At 57.5% G+C, this 21,529-nt stretch overlaps 1 protein-coding gene and 1 long non-coding RNA gene across 20 annotated transcripts in view; both read right to left on the reverse strand.

The window, feature by feature from the left end:
* LOC144372348 (mitotic spindle assembly checkpoint protein MAD1-like) overlaps window positions 1-21,529 on the reverse strand; it is a 270,820-nt gene that overhangs the window by 1,586 nt on the left and 247,705 nt on the right. For 11 of the 19 annotated variants that reach the window (XM_078035743.1, XM_078035745.1, XM_078035744.1 and 8 more), the window contains one exon: window positions 6,953-7,175. The exons of 3 other annotated variants lie outside the window; for them this stretch is intronic. In XM_078035743.1, coding sequence (XP_077891869.1) covers window positions 7,117-7,175 — 59 coding nt within the window. In that variant the 3' untranslated portion in view covers window positions 6,953-7,116. Of the gene's footprint in view, window positions 1-1,228; window positions 1,416-6,952; window positions 7,176-19,859; window positions 20,134-21,049; window positions 21,288-21,529 lie in introns of those variants that run through there. 5 more of the 19 variants (XM_078035737.1, XM_078035754.1, XM_078035746.1 and 2 more) reach the window with 5 other exon arrangements.
* LOC144372349 (uncharacterized) lies at window positions 3,966-6,626 on the reverse strand. Its single transcript, XR_013432364.1, has 2 exons — window positions 6,511-6,626; window positions 3,966-6,400 (listed from the first exon to the last, which is right to left on the reverse strand). It is a non-coding gene; the product is annotated as an uncharacterized LOC144372349 (long non-coding RNA).

Consider the following 21,529-nt stretch of genomic DNA (forward strand, 5'->3'; position numbering starts at 1 on the left):
TGAACCCTGTCACTTCCTGTGTAGGGCCATCGAAGACAGATCCCCAGGGGCCGGCCAGGTGCCAGCTGGCGGATCAGAGAAGGTAACAAACAGGATTGATATGTTTAATCTAACGCCAGGACTGTTCACACTGGGAAGGACGGGGCTCTGTTTATCAGGATTAGACAGCTCTCAGCAGACAGAGCCGTCCAGACCTCACCTCTCCTGTGTGAAGGCTCCATTATTAAACCCAGGCCCGGCCCCCGAGCGCTTCCTCAAAGGAAAACGTGTGCTTTGTCAAAGGTCTCCAGAGATAACAGCCCCCTGTCCCCTGTCTGACCCCTCCGTCAACAAACAAGGGTCTCCATGTGGGATTGCGCCTAGCGTGGCTCTCTCACCCCCTTCCTGCTTTCTGACTTTACAAAGTGTCCTGAGGGAGAGAGAAAGCTGCTCCCTCCACCGCATCCTCAGCCCGTGGCTTGCTGGCCACAGCATCCCCTGACCCTGCCCGGGGCCCTGCAGGCAAAACCAACAGGGTCTAAAGACACTCAGACTCACTGTTTTGAAGTTGAGATGGCAGGAGCCGGCAGGACTGTGGGGACCAGGGACATGAGGGTGGCCCGGCAAGTCCCTGTCGTCCCATGTCAGGGTATCCCACCCGAGGTCCAGTGTCAGCATCAGTAGCATGCACCAGTGAGCATGCAGGTTTCGGCCATGCCCCGGGCCCCTGCATCTGCCCTTTAAGTAAGCCTCCAGGTGATTATGGTGTCGACCAGAGATTGAGAGCTAATGGCCTCAACCTGTGGGGGTGGGGGTGGGGTGGAAAGCCCATCTGCTTGGGCCACATGACCAAATGCCCTCGTCTGGGTGACTTCAACAACCCAGTCCTCGAGGCTGGGAGTCTGAGATCAAGGTTTGGCTGGTTTCCTCTGAGGCCTCTCCGTGGACATCCCCTCCTGAGCCCTCACATGGCTGTCCCTCTTAGGACACCAGTCTTGTAGGGTGAGGCCACCTGGTGACCGCTTAATCATTTTTGGAACACACCAAATACAGAAGCCCTTTGACGTATGAAGGGGTCACCCCCAATAAGTCCATTGTAAGTTGAAAATACACTGAGTCGAAATGCATCAAATGCCCCGGATCCACCCAAGAGCCCGCTCAGCAGCACGGCACGCTGGAGAGGGTCACTTGCTCCCCCGGTGGTGGCAGGGCTGAGAAAACTGCCCAGCTGTGCAAAACAGGACCTCACCCATGCCACCAACCCAGGAAGGATCAGATTCAACGTTCCAAGTGCAGCTTCTACCGAATGATTCCAACTCTGCAGCATGACGGAGTTTAACGTGTAAATTGCACCTTCCGAGGTTGGGTCCTTCTGCAGTCCAGTCTGAGCTCCAGGGTTAAGACTCAGCATCTGAACTCTGGTGGACACATTGGCCCTAACAAGAAGCCAGAAAGAAATAGATCAAGCCACAGCTCCCTCTCAGCTTGGTACGATGACACTGGCACCACAAATTTTGGTCCCAGAACGCAGTTCTGCATATGCCAGGTCTCTCAGCAGCAGCTCAGGGCTGACAGCAAGTGGGAAGGCAAAATTTGCAAGACTGGGTCCATGGGGTGGGGAGGGGGTTGGTCAGGGAGAGAAAGACACGCCTCTCCCCCATCACACCCTTCCTTGCTCACAGAGGTGCTTCTAGAGGAAGAGAAACCCCAGCTCCTGTGCTCAGCTGCATGGCTCACCCTTTGCCCCAGGAGAGAGCAGTTTCCTGGCTCCCTTAACCCCTCCCCCGCCCCAGACAAGACCCTCGTCTCCACGTGCTCCATGGCTGCCCCTGGGAGCCTCCGCTACTCAGCCTCCATCTTCTTGGGTCTTTTCAGCTTCCCCAAACTCCTGCATGTGGTCACACAAGTCCCAAGCTTGGGGGAGAGAAACAATGGGCCAGCTGACCACACGAGCAGACCCACACTCACCACCTGTGAGTTCAGGACTGAGGCCAGAATTTCATCCTCATCCGCTGGAGTCTCCTCTGGGGTGGGTTTCCTGGATCTACCCCCTCAGTTTACCCCAGGCCTGGAGGGGCAGAAGGTGGGCATATCAGGGCCCACTTTTGACTTGAGGGTCCCTGTCAGTCATCTTTCTATCACAGGATGTCTGAGATAATCCACTTAAAGGAAGAAAGAGTCATTCTGGCCCCTGGTCCCTGAGGTTCACACCCCGGTGGCTTGTCTGTCACCCTGGGCCTCGGGTGTACCAGAACAGCATGGCAGGGAGCAAGTGGTAGAGCAAAGTCACCTCGTGGTGACCAGGAAGCAAAGAGAATGAAAAGAAGGATCCAGGGTCCCTTCAAGGGCACACCTCCAGTGACGACTTCTGCCACTAAGTTCCCCTCCTGAAATTACCAGCACGTCCCAAGAACATCATTGGCTGGAGGCCAAGTCTAATTCATGAGCCTTTGGGTGACATTTAAAATCCAACCCATAACTTCCCAGCCCTGGTCCCCCAAAGACTCATGTCTATTTCAAAATGCAAAAGGCATTCTGTCCACCTCCAAGAGTTCCCACGTTATTAACTGTTCCAGCATTCTCTGAAGTTCAAACTCAATTTCTCTTCTGAGACTCAAGGAAAACTCTGAGCTACAAGCCTCAATAAATATTAAAAAAAAAAACAAGTTACATGCCCAATGGGACAAAGTGAACATTCCCATTCCAAAGAGAGGAATGGGGCATAGAGAGAAAGGGTGGGACTGAAACCCAGCGGGTGAACATTGAATCCTGTCGCTCCACATCTGTCACCCATGGCACACAGTGGTGTCATGTGAGCGCCAAGGGGCTTAGAGACCCCCACCACAACCTGCTGGCTCTTTCTCAGGTTGCTCTGCTCGTGCCCACTGTCTCCCTTGGCAGATGTCACATGTTCCTGCATCTCTAACTTCTCGTGGTCCCTGCTTCGGCCTCACTCCCATGGCTGCATGCATGTCCCTGCCTGGAACTGCCCACAGGCACTCCAACCCCATCACATACTGCCTGGTTTTCCAGAATTGCCTTTGAAATCTCGGTGGAAATCTCCATGACCCTACAACTCCTGCATTCCTCATTCATGCAAAACAATTATCAAATAGATGACACGAATGTCCAGCACCAGTGGGAGCAGTAGCCAGGTCTCTGTGGATCACAGGTGCAGCAAACACTGAATGCCCAGGTGGCTGAACAAAGCCAAGCACACCAGAGTCACAAGGGCTTCCTAGTAACCCCATGCACGCAGGGTGCCCCAGAGCTCTCTGTTCAAACAAGTTTTTGAGCCTGCTGTTTGTCTCGCTGATTCCTGAGACACCCTCCAAGCTTCTTTCCTATTGTCCTGATGTAAATTAATCACTTTCCTTTTAATGGTGCTAATATACTTAGTACCACATTCTCCTTATCTGCAACTATATATACACTGTGTGTGTGTGTGTGTGCACATGTGTGCAAAAATGAAAGTTTTTCAAATTTTTCTGCTTTTCTTTTTGTTCCTGATTCTCATTGTAAATATGGCCAAATGATATCATCAATATCCATGTCACTGCCTGAATGCCGGGCTGCCTTGAAATTTCATCCAGCAAATAAACTAGTCCATCACCTTTAAATTTAGCTTCACCCAAAGTCTCAGGGTTTGGACGACATGTAGACAAGTTCTTTGCCAGAAGGTAATGAAGATGGCCTCTAATCTAATTCTTAGTAGATTCTGCCTTTCCATAGGAGACCTCATGAGCACAGTCTTTACTGTCCACATTTCGGTCAGCATCCTGGTCTTCTGAGCTCCCACAGATATGACCATTAAGCTCTGCTTCCAGCATCTAAGACTTTTCCTAGGACACTTTCCAATATTTCCTAATTCCTCCTGAGAACCACTTCCAATGCTTTCTGAAACGCATGATCAGGCCACAGACCCACTCCTGGCACTGATTTTCTGTTAGTCGGCTTCCAACACTCGGATAAAATATCAGAGAAAATTAACTTACAAAGAGGAAATGTTTATTTTGGCTCATGATTTCCAAAGTTTTAGTCCAGTGGGTTACTTGGCCCCATTGCCTTGGGTCTCTAGAGAATCAGGACATCATTGTGGGGAGCATGTGGTGGGGAAAGGCTTCTCATCTCATGGCGGGCAGGAAGAAAAGAGAGCAGGAGAGGAAGAGGGACTGGCACACAATACCCCCTTCAAGTGCACTCTCCCAATGGCCTAATTTCCTCAAGTTTCCAACATGTGAACAGCACCTTCTGTTGAGGACCAAGCCTTCTACACATGCACTTTGGGATACATGTGAGATGCAAACCCAACAGTCATCTATTTCAATAAAGGCCCCTGAGCATTTTCTGGCTCCACACGTCTCTACTTTCAACCTGGCTACTTACTGAAGACAATGTGTTGGTTTTTCTTTGCATTCAAAATTTATCAACAGGATTCCTGTCAGAGCCAACCCATGAGGTGTTTTCTACTCCAAGGAGAAGACTCGAGAAGAACAAGGTATCTTGTGGGGGTTTTCAGGTACCCTGCCCGAGTCCCAGATTTATCAAAAGTGAAACAGGATGAATAATTCCTGAGGCACAAGGTGGAACAATGGGGGGGGGGGACTCTTGCTAAGTCTGAGATAGCTCACTGAGCATTGTACATAGATTTAAAAAAAAATCTGTTTAACCCTCAAAATGACTCAGTGATATGGATCCTGCATCTCACAGGCAGGAAGTGAGACACAGAGTTAGGGTTGGGTATCCTTCTGGAGAGAAGCACAGCTCGTACGCAGTGTACCCCAAGTACGATGCTGGCCATCCTCGGCGCCCTGTGCTATAGGCACAGCACCTCGACCTCTGCTTTCATCTCTCATGCCTTCCGCTGTGGTCTCTTCTCTAGCTTTTATGGGGATACTAGTTATTGGATTTAAGGACCACTTAATCTGGCATGATGTCATCTCAAGCCTTGCCGTAATTGCCTCCGCAAAGACCTTCTTTCCAAATAAAACCGCATTCTGAGGTTCCAGTGTCTAGGGGGACACCCTTCAGTCTAATACAAACCCTGTTTCTTCTGCCCTAACAAAATCCTGTAATCTAGGTAGTTATTTCTCAGAGTTCTGGAATTTAAAAGCCCAAGATCAAGACATGATTCCTACGTCTGCTGAGGGCTGCTCTCCTTCACGGTGGCCCCTCTGCTGCGTGCTCACGTGGCAGGAGGCGCAAACGCTGTTCCTCACATGGAGAGTTAGAAGGGCCAAGTGCCTCTCTGAGCCGCTTCAGTGAGGACATAAATCCCCTTCACAAAGGCAGGACCCACCTCTTAACATCAGCTCAGTGGGCATTAGGCTCTGCATGAGCTTGGAGAGAGAAACATTCAAACCCCAGCACGTGCTAAGAGCAAAGCCTCTGGACTGGAGACGGTTAGCGGCACTCAATCCCTTCCCCTCCCCTCCAGCTCCCGTGGCACAGTTTCCTCCACAGTCACTGGCACGGGCTCCTCCTCTCTTACCTGCTCTCCCAAATTCTGTCCCCCCATACCTCTCTCAACAGGCACCCTCTCATCCCCTGCCAGCCCCAGGTCCCTACTAAGGGAGACCCCTGGACAGCTACCTACCCGTCCCACTGCCCATCTGCCCAGAGTCTCCTTACCCTTGCCACCAGCCCCAACAAGCACTCCCCCTGCAGGCAGAGGTAGAAGCCTCGGGAGAACCTTCAGGGTGAGGGCAGAGAAGAGATGGAGAGAGGAGGGGGCAACGTGGCTCAGGAGAATCACAGTTCTGCCTGCCAGTGCCTGACCACAGTGGGGGGGAGACAAAGATGTCAAGCTCCAAGGCCCTGTGGCCCCCAGCCCAGAGTCTCTGGAGACCCATCCTACTGACCTCACCCAGGAGACGGCCCCTGGCATGTGGCCTCAGAGGAACAGCAGGAGTGTCTGGAGGTCAGGAGTGGCCAGTCTCTGCCCTGCCCTCCCTGAGCACACGCTCTGAGCTTCCTGTCTCCATTCCCAGGAGGAGACCCCAGGCCCAGGCTTCTCTCTGCAGGGCTGCCTGGTTTCAGCTCCTGCAGGACCAGCTGGTGGCTCTGCTTTCCTGACCTGGACAGCCGGCTGGCACCAACCCTCCCCCGTAGCTTGTCCTTCAGGACTCCCCTTGTGTTTTAAGGTGTGGTCCCTCCAGTTAGAGGTAGGAGTCCCTGTGCCTGGATTCAGGCACCTCGGAGAGGAATGGTGGGGGGCACATCTTCAGAGGAGCCCGCCCCGACAGCTCTGTGGCCCTGGGAAGCTGCTGAAGCTCTCTGGGCCCAGCGTCCTCTTCTGTAGGGCGGACGTGACGCTCATGTCCCTCACAGGATTGCTCTGAGGAACCAGGAGTAGTCTGACGCAGCAGGGCTCTCCAAGCCAGTGAACTCAGGTGAGGAATAAATTAAAACGAGTGCTTTTCTGGTGGTGACAGTTTCAAGTGAGTTTTTCCCGAAATCGGTGAGGCTTCTAGTGTCCGGGGGCAGCCCCTCCCCTCCCCCCTCCCTGCCCAGCACTGTTGTGATGCTTACCTTGACACATGCTTGTCAACGTGGGCACGGGAAGGTGCCCATGGCATTTAGCAAAGCAAAATAAATGGTTCCTCCTGTCCGATTCAGAAGTCCTCCTGTCCCCAGGGACGGAGAGGCTAAAGCGTCCCTCCGTCACCTCTCCAGGACACAGGAAGATAAATACAAACCAGAGGCCCACGTCTGGGAGCCCCAGGAAGGCTGGCAGGGTGGGCCGGGCCTACTGGGGTAAAGGTGCCCCTGGTGAAGTTCGCTACTGCTGCCGCCGTGCCACCCAGGGAGCCCTCCCCTCCCTGGGTTCCCGCGTGTGCACTCGCCCTTCCTGCTGCCCCAGCCTCGCGGTCTGCCCTCTTGTACAGGCACAAGCCACCATCTTCTGCTCCCCAACGCCCCCCTTCTTCTCCAGCCCTCTGGTCAAGATCGCCCCTGTTCCTGTGACACATACGCAGGAAGGCACCCCCACAGCCTGGCGGGGTGCAAGAGTGGGCGGGACACTGGCAGCCCAGATAAGCAGAAAGAAGATCTGGCCACCAAAGATACACATCATGCTTCCCGGTGTCAGAAGGTGGACAGGGTCAGCCTGAGTAAGTGCCCGTGGGTGACAGGCCATCAGAGCAGGGAGTCAGATGAATATGGGCAGTCACCTCTACAGGTCTCTGTGTCCTCACCTGTAAAACAGGAATAATATGAGGATTAAGTGAGGTCTTACACAGAACGCCTGGTAAGCACAGTGTCAGGGATTTAGTAGTGTAATTATTATCATCTTCTTCACCATCACCACCATCATCATCTTCATCACCACCACCACCATCACCACCTCCTTCATCACCACCACCACTACCACCATCATCATTACCAGCACCATCATCACCACCATCATCTTCATCATCAGCATCACCAACACCACCATCATCATCACCACCACCACCACCTACTTCATCACCACCACCACCACCATCATCATTACCAGCACCATCATCACCACTATCATCTTCATCATCAGCATCACCACCACCACCATCATCATCACCACCATCATCTTCATCACCACCACCACCACCACCACCATCATCATTACCAGCACCATCATCACCACCATCATCTTCATCATCAGCATCACCACCACCACCATCATCATCACCACCATCATCTTCATCATCACCATCACCACCACCACCACCATCACCACCACCACCATCACCACCACCATCATCTTCATTGACATCATCACCGCCATCACTATCATCTTCAGCATTATCATAATTGCTGTATCCTGGAAGATAGAAATTGAGCTAGTCTCTGGGAGACGGGCTACGCTGGGATTGGAGAGAGGAATGGGGAGGCCCATGAGGCAGGTGGAGAGAGACGTGGAAAACAGTAGCAGTCAGAGGACTCTGGGGACCAACTGGATCAAGACCCTGGGGTCAAGGTGAGCTGAAGTCGACTTGCCCTTAGAGGAGAACAGAGGCCCCTCCTCCCCGCCCAGGCTCCCTGCCTCCACCCTGCTCTTCCTCAGACCCCACACTCCCGCCATGCCACCCTCTACCTCCAGGGCCCCCCACCACCACCTGGAAATGACGTGTGGGACACCACAGCAGAGGTCCCAACCTCTGCACTGGGCACCCCAATGACCCTCCCTTTCAGAGGCACATGCCCCCCAAGGACTTCCGGCCTCACCCTCTGGCTTGGCAGAGAGTCATCCTGGGCTTCTGGAGAGTGACGACAAAGCCCTCCAGGGCTGGAAATGAGAGTCGTGTGATAATGAGCTGGCAGGGCGCAGCTGCCAGGCCGCCAGCTTTGGACGGCCGCAGTCAGAACAGCCTGGGAGTTGATTTGTTCTCTCCAAATGTGCCATTATGGTGAGATTTCCCACAGGCTCGCTTTGGCAATAGCCATTTATGTCTCCTTCCCACCTGGGGGGACTCCTGATCCTGTCCCGGGAGGGGGCCCTGCTTCGCCAGCTGGGATGTAATTGCCTCGTCGCAGCTCTCGGCCGCACATTTGGTCTTGTTTCTCACTCTGGGTCACATTTCATTTTTGTTTAAATAATGAAACCAACAGACCGGAGATTAGAGCCGTTAGATGATTCTGCTCCTAGGAAGTGGACGTCGTCTGTCCAAGATCAAAACTCACCCACAGCTCAGTGGACCCTCTGTGCCAGCGAGGCAGAAGACCACGGCCCCTCACTGCCAGGCTGCGTGGGGGACAGACCTGGGAGGCACATCGGGGTGAGCTCCATATGAAGCCAGCAGGAAGTGGGGCTCTTGGGGAGGAGAGGCCTTTGGCCTTGGAGGGATGACCTATGCCGTGGTCAGAGATTCCTGGGGATGGTCACACTGCAGCCCGTCTGCCCTCCCCCGCCCCCTCAAAGCCCTTTCCCTCTTCCTGCAGGGAAACCAGGAGTCCAGGGAGGCCGGTGACAAGTCCCCAGCTGAGTGCACCCCCTCCCTGAAGGCATGGATCTTCTGCGGGAAGCCATGGAAGTGAATCTCGGGCACAGTCTGGACCCTTGAGCCTCAATTTCCTAATCTAAAATGACCTCGGCCCTACAGGACTGCCACTGTGCCCGGGCAGAAGCCCCCAGGCCTGGCTGTGCCCAGGGCGGCAGTGGGCAGGGCAGCCAGGCCTGCCTCTCCTTTAGCGCTCTTGGGAGCTTGTCCAAGTTAACTGGGCTCCTTGTGTGGCTGGAGCAGGCCTGACCGCCTGAGAAGTGGACGCAGCGCTGGCCCCTGCTGCCCACAGCCTGCCCCAGGCTCGATTTTGGCTGCTTGGTGTCACGCCTCCCCAGCCCACTGGGTGGATGCGGTCTCCTTTACACACGGGTTTGCTACCCATCGCCCGGCTCCGGGGAGCTTCGTCCCCCACAGCACAGGACTGTTGGCTTCCTGCAGCACTGTTGTCCAGTACATGCCAGACCCCTCGAGGGTGACAGGGACAGGCCATCCCCACCAGGAGAGCTCAGGCCTCTTGAAGCCACCTGCCTGGAGCAGCCTGGCTCCCACAGGCCTCAGTTTGGCAAAGGTCCTCACCAGGGACCCGGGAATCCCGGACTCTCGCTGCTGCCCCAGGCCCACCTGTTGGCCACCCCGTCACGCACCTAAGCCCACAGCTTCCGTCCACCTCCCCCACCCTTTGCCCCCTGCTGCACCTGGGCCCACCTCCCTCCTTCCTCTGCCAGAGCCACTCCTGGAGTGGCCACTGGACTAGTCACAGATCAGCCTTCTGGGGTGGTCACTATGGATGACTGGCCTTCTGGGATGGTCACTGGGCATGTCTGGCCTCCTGGGATGGTCACTGCATATGGGCTGGCCTCCAGGGCTGGTCACTGTGGATAGGCTGGCCTTCAGAGCTGGTCATCATAGGCAGATGGCCTCCTGGGCTGGTCACTGTGGATAGCACCCCAGGCTGCTCCTGTCCCTCTGGCCCCAGAGCCTGCCACCACTCAGACAGCAGGGCTCTTCCAGGCGTGTGCCGGGGGTCTGCTGTTGGGGTCGTCACCAATGCCTGGGCCGGTCCCGCAGCTGTGACATGTGGACTGGGCAGGAGGTGCACCATGCCAGGCCTCCAGCTGCTCCTGGGAAAGTCCCTTGCCCCCCAGTCCCAAAGGCCACCTGGGCCCTTGAGTAGTGGTGCAGAGAGGGGGGTCCTGGGGGCCGTGTGCTGTGGAGGAGGCCGGAAGGGACGGGAGGCCCTGCTCCCGGCTCCTCTGCAGGGCCGTCGCCTGCCGAGCAGCGCTGTCCCTCCTCCTGACAGAAGGATGACTGAGACTAGACACACTGAAGGGAGCCTCAGCTACAAGGCCCTCGTGGAACGGGAGGATGCGCTCTGTATCCTGTGGCCATTACCCACTGGCTGGCTCCTCTCTGGGAAGGCAAAGGAACAGAACCCTCCCCAAACCAGTTTCCGCCCTGCCCGCAGGCTGGCCGCTGCGCTGCCGGGGGGACAAAGGCTCTTGTCCTTGTTGTCTCCTCCGGAGCTCCGTGTTCTGCTCTCCTGCTTCACCCTCCTTCTTTAACGGTGCTGGGGGGCCGGCTCCTCCCCAAGAAGAGCAGCTTCCCCATCCTGTCCGGCCTTCCCCATGGCCTGAGGGTGGACCTGCTCCCCTGCCCCCCTCAGCAGCCGTGGCCCAGAGACACCGAGCCCACAGCAGAGCGGGCACAGCCATCCCTTGGTGGGCTGCAGGGCTGGTCCCAGGACCCCTGCGGACGCCAAAGTCCACGAGGCGCAGGCCGTCACGTAAAGAGGCACAGTGCTGGCTTAGAAGCTCCGCACAAGTAGGCCATCTCTGATGACTTGCACCACCCCACACAGCGGGGGTCGTGAAGAGCTGAGGTGCAGCGCGGTCTGGGAAACAGTGGCCGGAAGATGTCCACGCGTTCAGTTGAGACGCGTTGTTAAAATGCTTTCCCCTATACACTGTACTCACAGAAAGAGCTACGGGAGCCTCGGGCTCCATGTTACAGAGGCAGGCACACCCGGGATCTGGAGAGGGACTCGGCCATCACTGATCCAGGAGGGACAGTGATAGTGTGAGTGTTTTTCAGCCAGCGTCTTCGGAACCTGTAAGAGCTATTGTTCATTTCGAGTCTGAGGCAGGAAAACATCTGATGACCTAGTCTGGAGGCTCTTAGGCATAGGAGAATCCCCTCTTATTTAGGGGAGGTTCACACTTTAGGTTTCTTCAGGCTTTCAACTGATTGGGTGAGGCCCACCAAGAGAGAGTTCAAGAGCTGATCCCCTAAAATAAGACCTCACAGACACCCAAAGCCATGTGCTACCAAATGCATGGCACCCCCAGGGACACGCAGAGTGAACCCCCACTCCCACCCCGTGTGCCCTCCTTGTCACCTGTCTCATGTCCCATCTGGAATAAGGTGCTCTTCGCATCACTGTTTCCTCAGCTGGTCTTGCAGACCCTGCCATTCAGCCGGTCCCCTTCCTGTTTCTCTGCTGTCCCCCTCATCCTCGTCCCCTTCTCTTCCTGCCCGTTTTCTCTCCTCAGAGGCAGGCTCTGCACAACGTGCTTCAGCCCTGGCTGTGAGGCCCCTGCTCTGCGTGGCCGCCCCTCCCTGGGCTGTTGGCTTTGCAGGATTAAAATCCCCTTTAGGGGGACAAGGAGTCTCCCTGTGTGCCCCTGGGTGACTTCTGCTGACGTGCCTTCAGACCACAGGGACAGGCTGGCTCGGCTGACCACAGGAGTGGGCTGGAGACCGGATGAGGCCAGGCTGGCCCTGCGGTGGCCAACGTGGGGCCCACTGGAATCACCTCCACAGATGGCCCTTATCAGCCTGTGTCTTGCTGGCAGAAGAGCCGCGTGGCCAGGACAGTCCTTAATCACTGCACATTTCAAAACTGATCCTCGGAAACGCCGTGGAGCAGCCCTGTTGAAGGAGAAGGGCGGCATTGCCCTCCCGCCGCCCAGCACAGCGGCAGGGCCCCTCTAAGCCCTGCCCACAGTGGACACGCAGACTCCAGAGGGAAATGACAGGACCCTGCTCCTGCAGCCGGCAGAGCGCGCTCAGTCCCGAGTCACCACCCGCCCCACGGAGCAGAATGTCCCTCCAGCCCCAGAAAGCACGTCACTTGGACAGGCCAAGGAGGGCCTCAGGGTCTTTCCCACTGAAGGGACTTTGGGGGTGGGCTGTACGATCCCTGCAGAGGCTAAAAGTGGGGTTCAGTCCTCTGGAAGGAGCTCTCCTCAGGGTCAGAAACAAGAGGCAGCCGTGGGCCCCCAGGAGCCAGAGCTGTGGTTCCGCAGGGCCCTCAGAGAGGCACCCTGGGCCTCGGCCAGCAACTGGGCTCCCTCCCTGCTTCAGGCCAGCCCCAGACCGGAGATGTGGCTTCCAATTCCTCAGCTTCCCTGAGTACTCCTTCCCGGACCCTGGTCACAGGAGGCCAGTCTTCCCTCTTAGACGTTCCCAGGTCCTTCCCCACCTCCATGTCCCCCGCCCTGCTCACCTGGGGCTGCCCAAAGCCCTGGCTGCTATCTCCTGCCCCCTCCTCTGACCTCACCCCTGCAGCTCAGAGCTATCTAACCAAACAACATCCCAGCCTTCCACCCCACTGGGAGTGTGACAGGTGACATTCACATCAGGACACCCCCAGGTGTGCAGCGAGCTGCTAGGCACAGATGAGACAGGCAGGTGAGGGCGGGGGCCGCCACCAGGGGTCCCCTCCCACAACCTCTGGGAAACAGCTGTGGCCTGCCTTGCTCTCGGAGCCTCTGCTCCGCCCACCTGAGCCACTGCTGTCCCTCGGCACAGCCCCACACCTGCTCTGTTAGGGACCAGGCCTTCCCACACGCCCAGGGCTTCCCGCACACGGAACCCACCCTGGAAACCGCTGACCTGTCTCCTGCCCCAGCTGGAGCAGCCTGTCCTTGGAACCGTTGTGTCCAGTGCTTCTGCCTCAGCACCTGTCCCAGCACATGAACGTGACCTGGTCCGGGTTGGCAGCCTTCTGAGTTTGCCCCCACCCCCCAGCAGGGCCCCCAGACAGCAGTACAGGCTCAACCGGGAGCCTCAGGTCCCTCTTCCAAGGCCAGAGGGACTATCTGCCAGGAAGAGGGCACACAGGTGGGCACCGCACACACTGTGGCTTGGACTGGCAGCTGGGGCTCTGCCTGAGCTGGAGGGTGACCACGAGCACAGACCCCCTTGGCGGCTGAAGTTGTGCCATGTGGAAGCTGCTGTCGGACCGTGGAAGAGGTCCTGAGGGGTGCTCTTGTCCACCTGGGTCTGCACCGCCCCGTGGGCCTGGACGGACTCCGGAGAAGGAACGTGGCAGTATCCTGCCGCCCGGTGTGGTCAGGCCATGGCCAACAGCCTCCTGAGACAAGGGGCTTCTTCGGACCCATGCTGTCACTTCCCGACACATTGTCACCCCATGCCCCTCAACACCCCAACTGCTGGGGTGAATCAGAGCCTGGAAGATGGCGGGAGGGAATGGGGCGCAGGTTGGCGCCTGGAGGGGGTCCTAACGGGAACGGGGGTGAGGCCCTTCACCTGCGCATGGTGAATGCTCTCCTACTCACTGCATGTGTCACTTTGTCCCAAGAAGGGCACAGTTGGAGAGGGAGTGGCCCAGGTGTCGTGGAAGAGTAAGAAGGCTGCAGAATACCGGGTATCCAGAATGTTCCGTCTAAGTGCAACAGACCAGCAGGGCGTTATCGTCCCAGCCAACCATCTGCTGTTCACTGGCAGAGGGACAGATCACCCCTGACTGGCGTCACAAGCCTTGGTGGTTCCACGTGCTGGGCCATGGCTGCCCAGGCCCTTGGTCCTGACTGTCCCCACCCTGTGCCACCGGCCCTCCCTCTGTTCATCTCACCCTCTCGCTGGGAAACAACCTCAGTAAACGCTTCTAGAAATAGGAAGCTCTGGCTCTCCTCTAATTAGATAATTTGAAATTGGGCCAAATTGACAGAACCATTTTTATGTGTCTCCTCGTCTTTATTCCTTGTTTGAAAAGTTATGAGCAGGACTAGTACTTTGGAGTGTGAAGGCTGGTATTTATCTCCCGCTGAGTCGGACAACTCTGGCTGGAAACAGAGGGTCCCACAGCACCCGCTTTCCTTCCTGAGGTGGAAGTGCTCAGTTTAGGCCCCCCGTGGTCACCAGGGCCGCCCACCCACCACACTGGCCTGTCCTGGAGGTTGGTTCCATATGCTCTCCCACTCCCCGGGAGCCACGTCTCCAGGTGGCATCTCACACGCCAGCCTCCACTTCGTTACGCTGTTGTGATCCCCATCAACATGTGGGTGACCCCTCCACGTCCCCTCTGGGAGTGGACCATGAAAGATAGGGGGCAGGTCTCAGGGCATAGAGATGGACAGTCTCGTCAGCCCGGACTGGAGAGCTGGGCTGTTCCAAACACCGAGGGAGCCAAGCAGAGGTGGGTGGGCACAAGCCGCCTCACCCAGAGGGACCTCGGTGTCCTGCTGGAGGACTTCTTTCTCCTGTGTGCCCAGGGGAGGGTGCACTTGGCCCCTGGAAGCAGATGGCTGCACAGGTGGGGCACATCAGTGACGGTGTCTCTGGGTAGCAGGGGTGGGCCTGAGTGCCTCCAAAGACCAGGCCCCGGCTTTGCCCAGGGCAGCACTGAGGGCTGGACACAGGACAGGATGCAACCCCACATTTCGTGTCCCTTGCCAGCTGCCAAGCAGCACCCTGGCTTGCCTGCACCAGCTCCGGAAGGCCCCAGTCCTTAGCTCCAGCGCAGGGCACGGAGCTTGACACTGCTGAGAGGAACCAGTCGCCTCACGGGGGCACGGGCAGGGGGAGGCAGAGAGCCAAGCGGCAGCCTGGGTCCTCATCCCACAGCTCAGGCCTGTGGCAGAGGTTGATCTTCTGCTTTCCTAAGTTGGTGCCTTTTCTTTAGGAAGTAATTTCTTCTTTAAGACTAGAAAGCACCACAGCCTGTGGGCCCCATAACTCACCTGCTGCCCCTTCTAGGTCTCCTGGGGCTAAATCCTCCTCCCCTTCCCCTGAGCTCCTTATTCACACAGCGCCCTCCCACCAGGCGATCCCATTTAAACACATAATAGGTTAAAGACTCAAGTCTAGCTTTGCTGTATCAGTCAGCAACAGCCACATAAATGCTGTGTAACAAACCCCCCTGGGTTCTCAGCTTAGCACATACCCTGAGCTCATGACCTCACAGGGTGACTGGTCTGGCTGACCCAGCCAGGAACCAGGAGATGGCTCCACTTCTCTGCTTCATGCAGCTGGAGACTGCGGGTCAGGTGCAAGTTCAAAGCTCTTCTCCTGAGATCCTAGACCACAGAGGCCTAACTGCACAAGTGCATTTCTGGCCTCAGCTTGCCTCAGGTCCACTCTATTCTGTCAGCCAGAATAGGTCCCGTGGCCAAGCCCAAGTCCAGCTGGGCAGGGAGGTCCTCTTCTCTCTCAGTGCCTGGAGGAGGGGTGAAGGTTTGCCAACAGCATCCCACAAAGCCGAGGCACGAGGACTGGCAATGTCTTGCTAAACTGCCCTCCTGCCCAGATGATTGATGGAATACGCAGAACCCAGAGAATTTGCTAAAATCAAGGTGTAAATTCAGTAAAGTTGCAAGATATAAGACTAATATACAAAAACTGCCATTTCTATAACTTACAGCAGTTACTGGAAATGAACTAAAATGAACCATTTATAATAACACTAGACGTAGCAAAAGGTGTGTAGGGCTCATCACTGGAATCCACAGAACTGTGTAAAGAGAGACGGAACTAGAACCAGATCAGTGTGTGAGCAGAGGCCTGAATTTAGAAATCAGAGAATCTTCTGAACACTGGCTGGGCAGTGCGGGGGGTCAGGGACTGTAAAGCAGGTGGGGAGGAAGGTTAGGACGCAGCGCTGTTGCCAGACGACCTGGCCACTGAGCCCCGAGCATCACCAGAGTGGCTGAGGAGTTTAATTTTGACTTAATTCATTCATCTAAATTCTTGTGCTAGTGGCCACCATATTGGACGGCAGGGCCCTGGAGCCCTGTCCAGAAAGCCCAGAGGGACCTGTATCCCTAGTTCTGTACTGAACCTCGAGAGACAAGGTCAGACACACTCTCCCCGTCCCTCCCTGTCGAGCCCCCTTGTGGTGTGAGCTCTGGGGAAGGGCTGCGTCTCTGTCCCCGAGGACACCTGCCCAGGCGGTGACAGCCTGGCTAGGCCCTGTCTGCTGGGGCCTTTCCAGCCCATGTTTCAAAGGCCTCCAGCTGGCTCATGTCCCCTCTGCCACCGGCTCCCCGCAGCAGGCTCCACTCAGGAAGGGAAAGGCGTGGTCTCCGCTGTGTCCCTCCCCGGCACTGACCCTGTCAATGGGAGGCACAGGACGGTCTCTCAGGTCCAGGAAAGTCACAGAAAGTGGAGTTGTTCCCCAGGGAGGCCCCCCAGCCTCTCCCCGAGGTGCACCTGCCCTGAGACACAGGATGCTCCCATCTAAAGCTGCACCCCCACCAAAGGAGAGGGGACAGCAGGGGCTGGGGACACGTCGCCCTGTCCCTCCACCCTAAAGACGCTGTAGCAGCTGCAGCAGGAGGAACCTTTCTCCTGTGGGCCACTGAAGGGTCCCCACGCTGCTGGGAGAGCAGCTGGCTCCCACCGGCCCCTGCCTCCTCCAGTCACGGCCCGGGTTGATGCTGGCACTTGGCTTCTGAGCGGGCAACTTGCATGTGGGGTCCCTTTTACCAGATGAACACCCCTCAACCCCCAGGTCACGTGCTGCCATCACCAAAGGCCTGTCACCTCCTCCATGGGGACAGGAAGCAGCCTGGGCCGCATCTGTAAGGGCCAGGGAGGCTCTTCCTTGGCTCCCACATCAGAGGGGCCCAGTGTCCACATTCTACAGAAAGGTCCAGATGGTTGCTGAGAGGACTTGGAGGGAAGGTGAGAGAGACGCAGGTTCCAGTGGGTTCTGGTAGGTTCTACCAAGGTCTCACAGCTCTTGAAGAGACTACAGAGAAAGGCCCTCCTTTAAACCACCCCCCAGACAAGCGATGCCCAAGGGCCTTGGCACAGCCACCAGGGGTCATAGAGGAACAGGACCAGATTTAAGAGAAGCACGTCACTTGGAGAAAGGCTGGCGGAAGCCCTGGAAGGGCACGAGGAGGGAGCTGGAGAAGCCGGCCACGCCACTGGAGGACCTGAGGCCCACGCTGTCCTCCCAGCACCGGGTCCTTCCCCCGGCAGCCCTGCGCGGAGGCCTGCGGCTCTGGGAGGGTGCAGGCTGCACGGAGCCCCCCAGCAGCTCCTGAGCCAGCAGAAGCAGAGCGCCCGTGTCCACTCCCATTCTGGGTCTGCTCTGGCCAGCGCTGTCTCTGTTCTCTGCCCCAGACTCCCAGCGGCCGGATTCTGCCACAGTAATGATGGCTGTCTGTGCTGTGTTCCGGAGCTCACCCCCGGGGCCAGGAGCACCCGATGGCACTTGATTCTCTGTCCCTCTCGCCCTCCCCGCCGTAGGAGGGAGCCTGAAGGTTGCATTCTGCATGTGGCTTGGAGGCCAGCTGAGACCTCCCGGCGCTGCAGGCTCAGGGGCCTGTCTGGGCCTCAGTTGCTCACTCCAGTCCAGGGACACCAGGGCTGCCTGCTCTGCCCTCCTGTGTGCCCAAGGGCCACATGCCATCGGGTGTTCCAGGTGCTGAGAGCTGAGACTTTGCTGTGTGGACATGACCTACTGGCTGCTGCAGAGTCCACTGTGCCTACAAGCCAGGAAGGCTAGTGCGATGCAGCACCCCTTGCAGGTGAGAGCTCAGGTGGGCCTCCTGTGGTCTGCAGTCAGTGCCGAGGGCCAGGGGCTGCTGCAGACAGCAGCAGAGAGGGACACCGGGGAGCGGAGGTGTGGACCCACTCTGACCATGCTGGACAGCAGTGGGCTTGGCCGTCCCTCTGCAGTACGACTGTGCAGACCGGCCTGGAAGCTCCACCTGGAGCCAGCCTTCCTGCGATCCTGGAAGTTGTTTGACCCTGGTTGGGTCAAGGGACCCTTCTCTGCAGCTGGCCTCTACCCCTTAGCAAAATGAGAGTTGGGGTTACTGTCGGTCAGCCCAGTGGCACCCCAGGGCAGCACTCACTTGGCCAACTGTGGCCCCTGCCTGGCCCTGGGTCCACACACAGCAGGCCCCCACGCCTCCTCTTCCTTGCCTATCTTTCCTGCTCAGACTGAAGCCCAGGCCACCACTCATGGGCACCATGATGAGTGACATGCATCCAGCCCCCTTCTTCCCTCCAAGCCGGAGCCAGAGATGGAGGCCACAGGCCAGGCTGGCCAGGATGACCACCAGGAGAGACTGCACTTCTGCGGGGTCAGGGAGGGAGAGACCTAGCTCACCAGCTCCACTGTGTCCTCCACGCCTGGCTTTGATCAGAGCCCTGGACACTGTGGGGCCATGCTCAGGGAGCAGCAGACACCCATCTTGTGGGGAAAGTCACCCTTGTGTTGCGCAGCCAGAGCCATGTGACATGTAGGTAGTCACCGTTCTAGTCTGTGACTGCCCTGCCCATGTCCTGATTCCAGACTGAGCTACATGCACATGTGTGCACACACACACGCACATGCACACACACACACACACACACACACACACACACACACACACTCGTGCCTGCAGGAACATGGGATTTGCTATACATAGGAAGTAACAGCCCATGAGGGTCCAGCATACAGCAGGCTCCGGGACCAGGGCCCCCTCCTGAGAGGGGGCACCTTGGTGGGCGCAGAGAATCCACTATGCCCTGTAATCTGCCAACCCAGTGACAACGTCCAGGCAGTGTGGGAGAGATGAGCCTTTGCTCTCACCTCCAGACAGACCTCGGGGGGCACCCTGGGGGAAGTAGCCCACCACCCTCAGGCCCTCAGCCCATGAGACCTGGGGAGCTGATCCGTCCCTGGAGGTTGGCCTGAGCCTGGGTCCACCTGCTGGAGCTGGCCTCCCCGAGCAGGCTGCCTCTGTCCTTGCTATAGCACCCCACCCCCTGGAGCTCTCTCTGGGCGCTCCCACCTGGGGGACTTCGGATGTCCCCCGGCTCTGGCAGCTCGTGGACTCTATAGAGCAAATCCCCTGTCCCCCATGTGCCTGTGGGCCATGCCCTGGCCTGGACCATGATGGTCTAGGAGAACCTAGTGCCCATCACTCAGGAGTAAGCCAGCATGGCCACAGGGGGACCCTCACTCCCAGGTGGACATCGATGCTGATGGCTGGCCCCAGGCGGGGAGGTTTAGCTGTGGAGGGGACAGTGTGTGTGATGGCCTCCCGGCACAGCAGAGGAAGAGAGAAACCACACCTGAGGACAGAGACTGTTTCCTGGTCTCTCGATGGGAGCCGAGCCAGCCTGGGAGACGCGGGCACGCCACTGCTGGCCTTGAGGACGCGCTGGTGTCCTTGGGGGCTGCAGATCAGGCGGGAGGCGCATCCCCTTTGGACCTCAAGAAGGCACTGGCCCTGCCAACGCTTTGGTCCTGGGACTTCCGCCCTCCAGAACTGTAAAGTAAGCCCCCGTGACTTCAAGTCCCTCAGCCTGTGGCAGCTTGTGACAGCAGCTGTGGCACATGCTATGGGGCCCTGCTGGCCACGTGGGGATTCTGGCCTTTGCTTAGAGAGAAACGGGAGTCATTTCAAATGCCTCGTGTGGAGAGGGATCCCACGAGGGCACCCTGCCTGTCCTGTGTGGCTGGGGCCCTAGAGGGAAGCCCAAGCAGCAAAGATGTGGTCAGAGGAGAGGGTCCAGTCTCCAGCTGCCTCCTTGGACAGGGAGGTGGCCGACTCATGGCCCCCGGGTCCCTGGGTCACCCCTCCTTCCTCCAGGGTGGGGCTGCAGTGCGGGGAGTGGGGAGCCAGGGCTAGGGCTCTATATGCGGCCAGGAGGGGAAGCGGCCCCATGTCCTACGTCCCTGGGCTTCCTGGACAAGTGTCAGCTGCTGCCCTGCTGCTCCCCGAGGGTGGGGGGCGCCTATGGAGAAACCAGCGAGCACCAGCCACACAGGAGGCTGCGCTTTTGCGGAGGTGGTGAATGGAGGAGCCTGGAAATGAAGTTCAGGTGGTGGCTCAGGTGCTCCATGCCCTGGAGGCCCTGCTGTGCCTTTGTCCAGACGCAGCCCATCCATCTGTGCAATTCCAGGCACAGGAACCGAGCGAGCCTGGGAAAAATTAGCATCTCATCCACACCAGGATCCCCGGGAGCAACGAGTCCCACTCCCTTGCACTTAAAAGGCCACATCTATCTAACAGCAAGGTATTGGTTTCTGTGGGACGCGCTTCGTGCTTCTCCCAGCCCAGGTCCCTGCTGGCACTGGCAGCCCCAGATCCTACTCGACAAGCAGCGGCTCTGCTTCCCAGCGCCTGAACCTGGGGGCCACTTGGAGCCCTTCTGCAGAGGGGACCAAGCTGTCAATCAGCTTAGCACAACCCCGACTCTGGTGGGATGGGAAGGGGTGGAACAAGGGGGGAGGTGGACTCCCCGTCCAGGACCTTGGTGAAGGTCACTGGCGGGGACTCCAGGCAGGGGATAGGGACCAACAATAGACCTGAGGGGCCACTTGTAGCAATATGACTGTGGACAGCCCACTGACAGCGTCTTCCTCGGCACAGGGCACAATGCTACCCACACCCCATGAGCCACCGTGTGCAGACCCCAGTGCAGCTTGTGCCCAGGAAGGGAGGGGGCCTGGGGAGCTGCCCCTGCCAGGGTGGCTGCCAGGGTTTTAGTCCTAGTTCCCTCACGTGTGCACCCATCCTACAGGCAGTGAGGGAGACGGAGCTGCCCACGAGGGCAGAAGGGTTCTGAGCCTATCCTGGAGGTGGTCCGATTTTTCGTCACAACCCACGATGACGCCTTCTGGCTGATCTCCAGGCGCCATCTTAGCCATGTGTGGCCTCAGAACCGGGAAGTGAGAATCAGTCTGCAAGTCAGATTTCCTCTTCTCCATCTCTGATGTGACGTGCCCTACATCTCCCCCGTTTTGTTTTATTGGCCAGTGTCTACCTTTCACTGGAGAGTGTGCCTGTCTTAGGTTGTCCCCCTCTGGGGCTCTTACCTGTCACTGACTACCACTCTGGCTCTTCAGGCAGTTCACCTGCAGGATCGGCAGACCCAGTGGGAAACCTCAAGGAGGGGAGGTGACTTAGGCCTATGAAGAAGACCCTCTTGCCTCTGACTTACACCTGCACATCCTGGTAGGGCCCATGGCCAACCTCACAGGGCTCCCAGTCAGTATCTCGTAAGACGGCCTATCGCTGCTGGACCACCATCAATTGAACAGCTTTGGCTCGATCCTTGAGCAACTGGAGGAGCCTGTTGATTACACAAGGTCCAAATGTCAACACAAGCATTATAGTGACCAAGGGGCCTACCAAGGGGAGAAGGTAAAGGGGCCACCCATTTAGCCCAGTCCACAGAAAGCTTTATTGCAGCTCATTCCGACAGTTTTCAAGGTCTTTTTAACCTTTTAATCTTATCTTGAACAATACTAGAGTGACTGGCATAGAAGCAGCACTTCTCCTGAAGGAACAGGCACAGTCCTCCCTCTCTGGCCA

This window comes from Ictidomys tridecemlineatus (genome assembly GCF_052094955.1).
Source record: "Ictidomys tridecemlineatus isolate mIctTri1 chromosome 12 unlocalized genomic scaffold, mIctTri1.hap1 SUPER_12_unloc_6, whole genome shotgun sequence".
Classification (NCBI taxonomy): Eukaryota; Metazoa; Chordata; class Mammalia; order Rodentia; family Sciuridae; genus Ictidomys; species Ictidomys tridecemlineatus.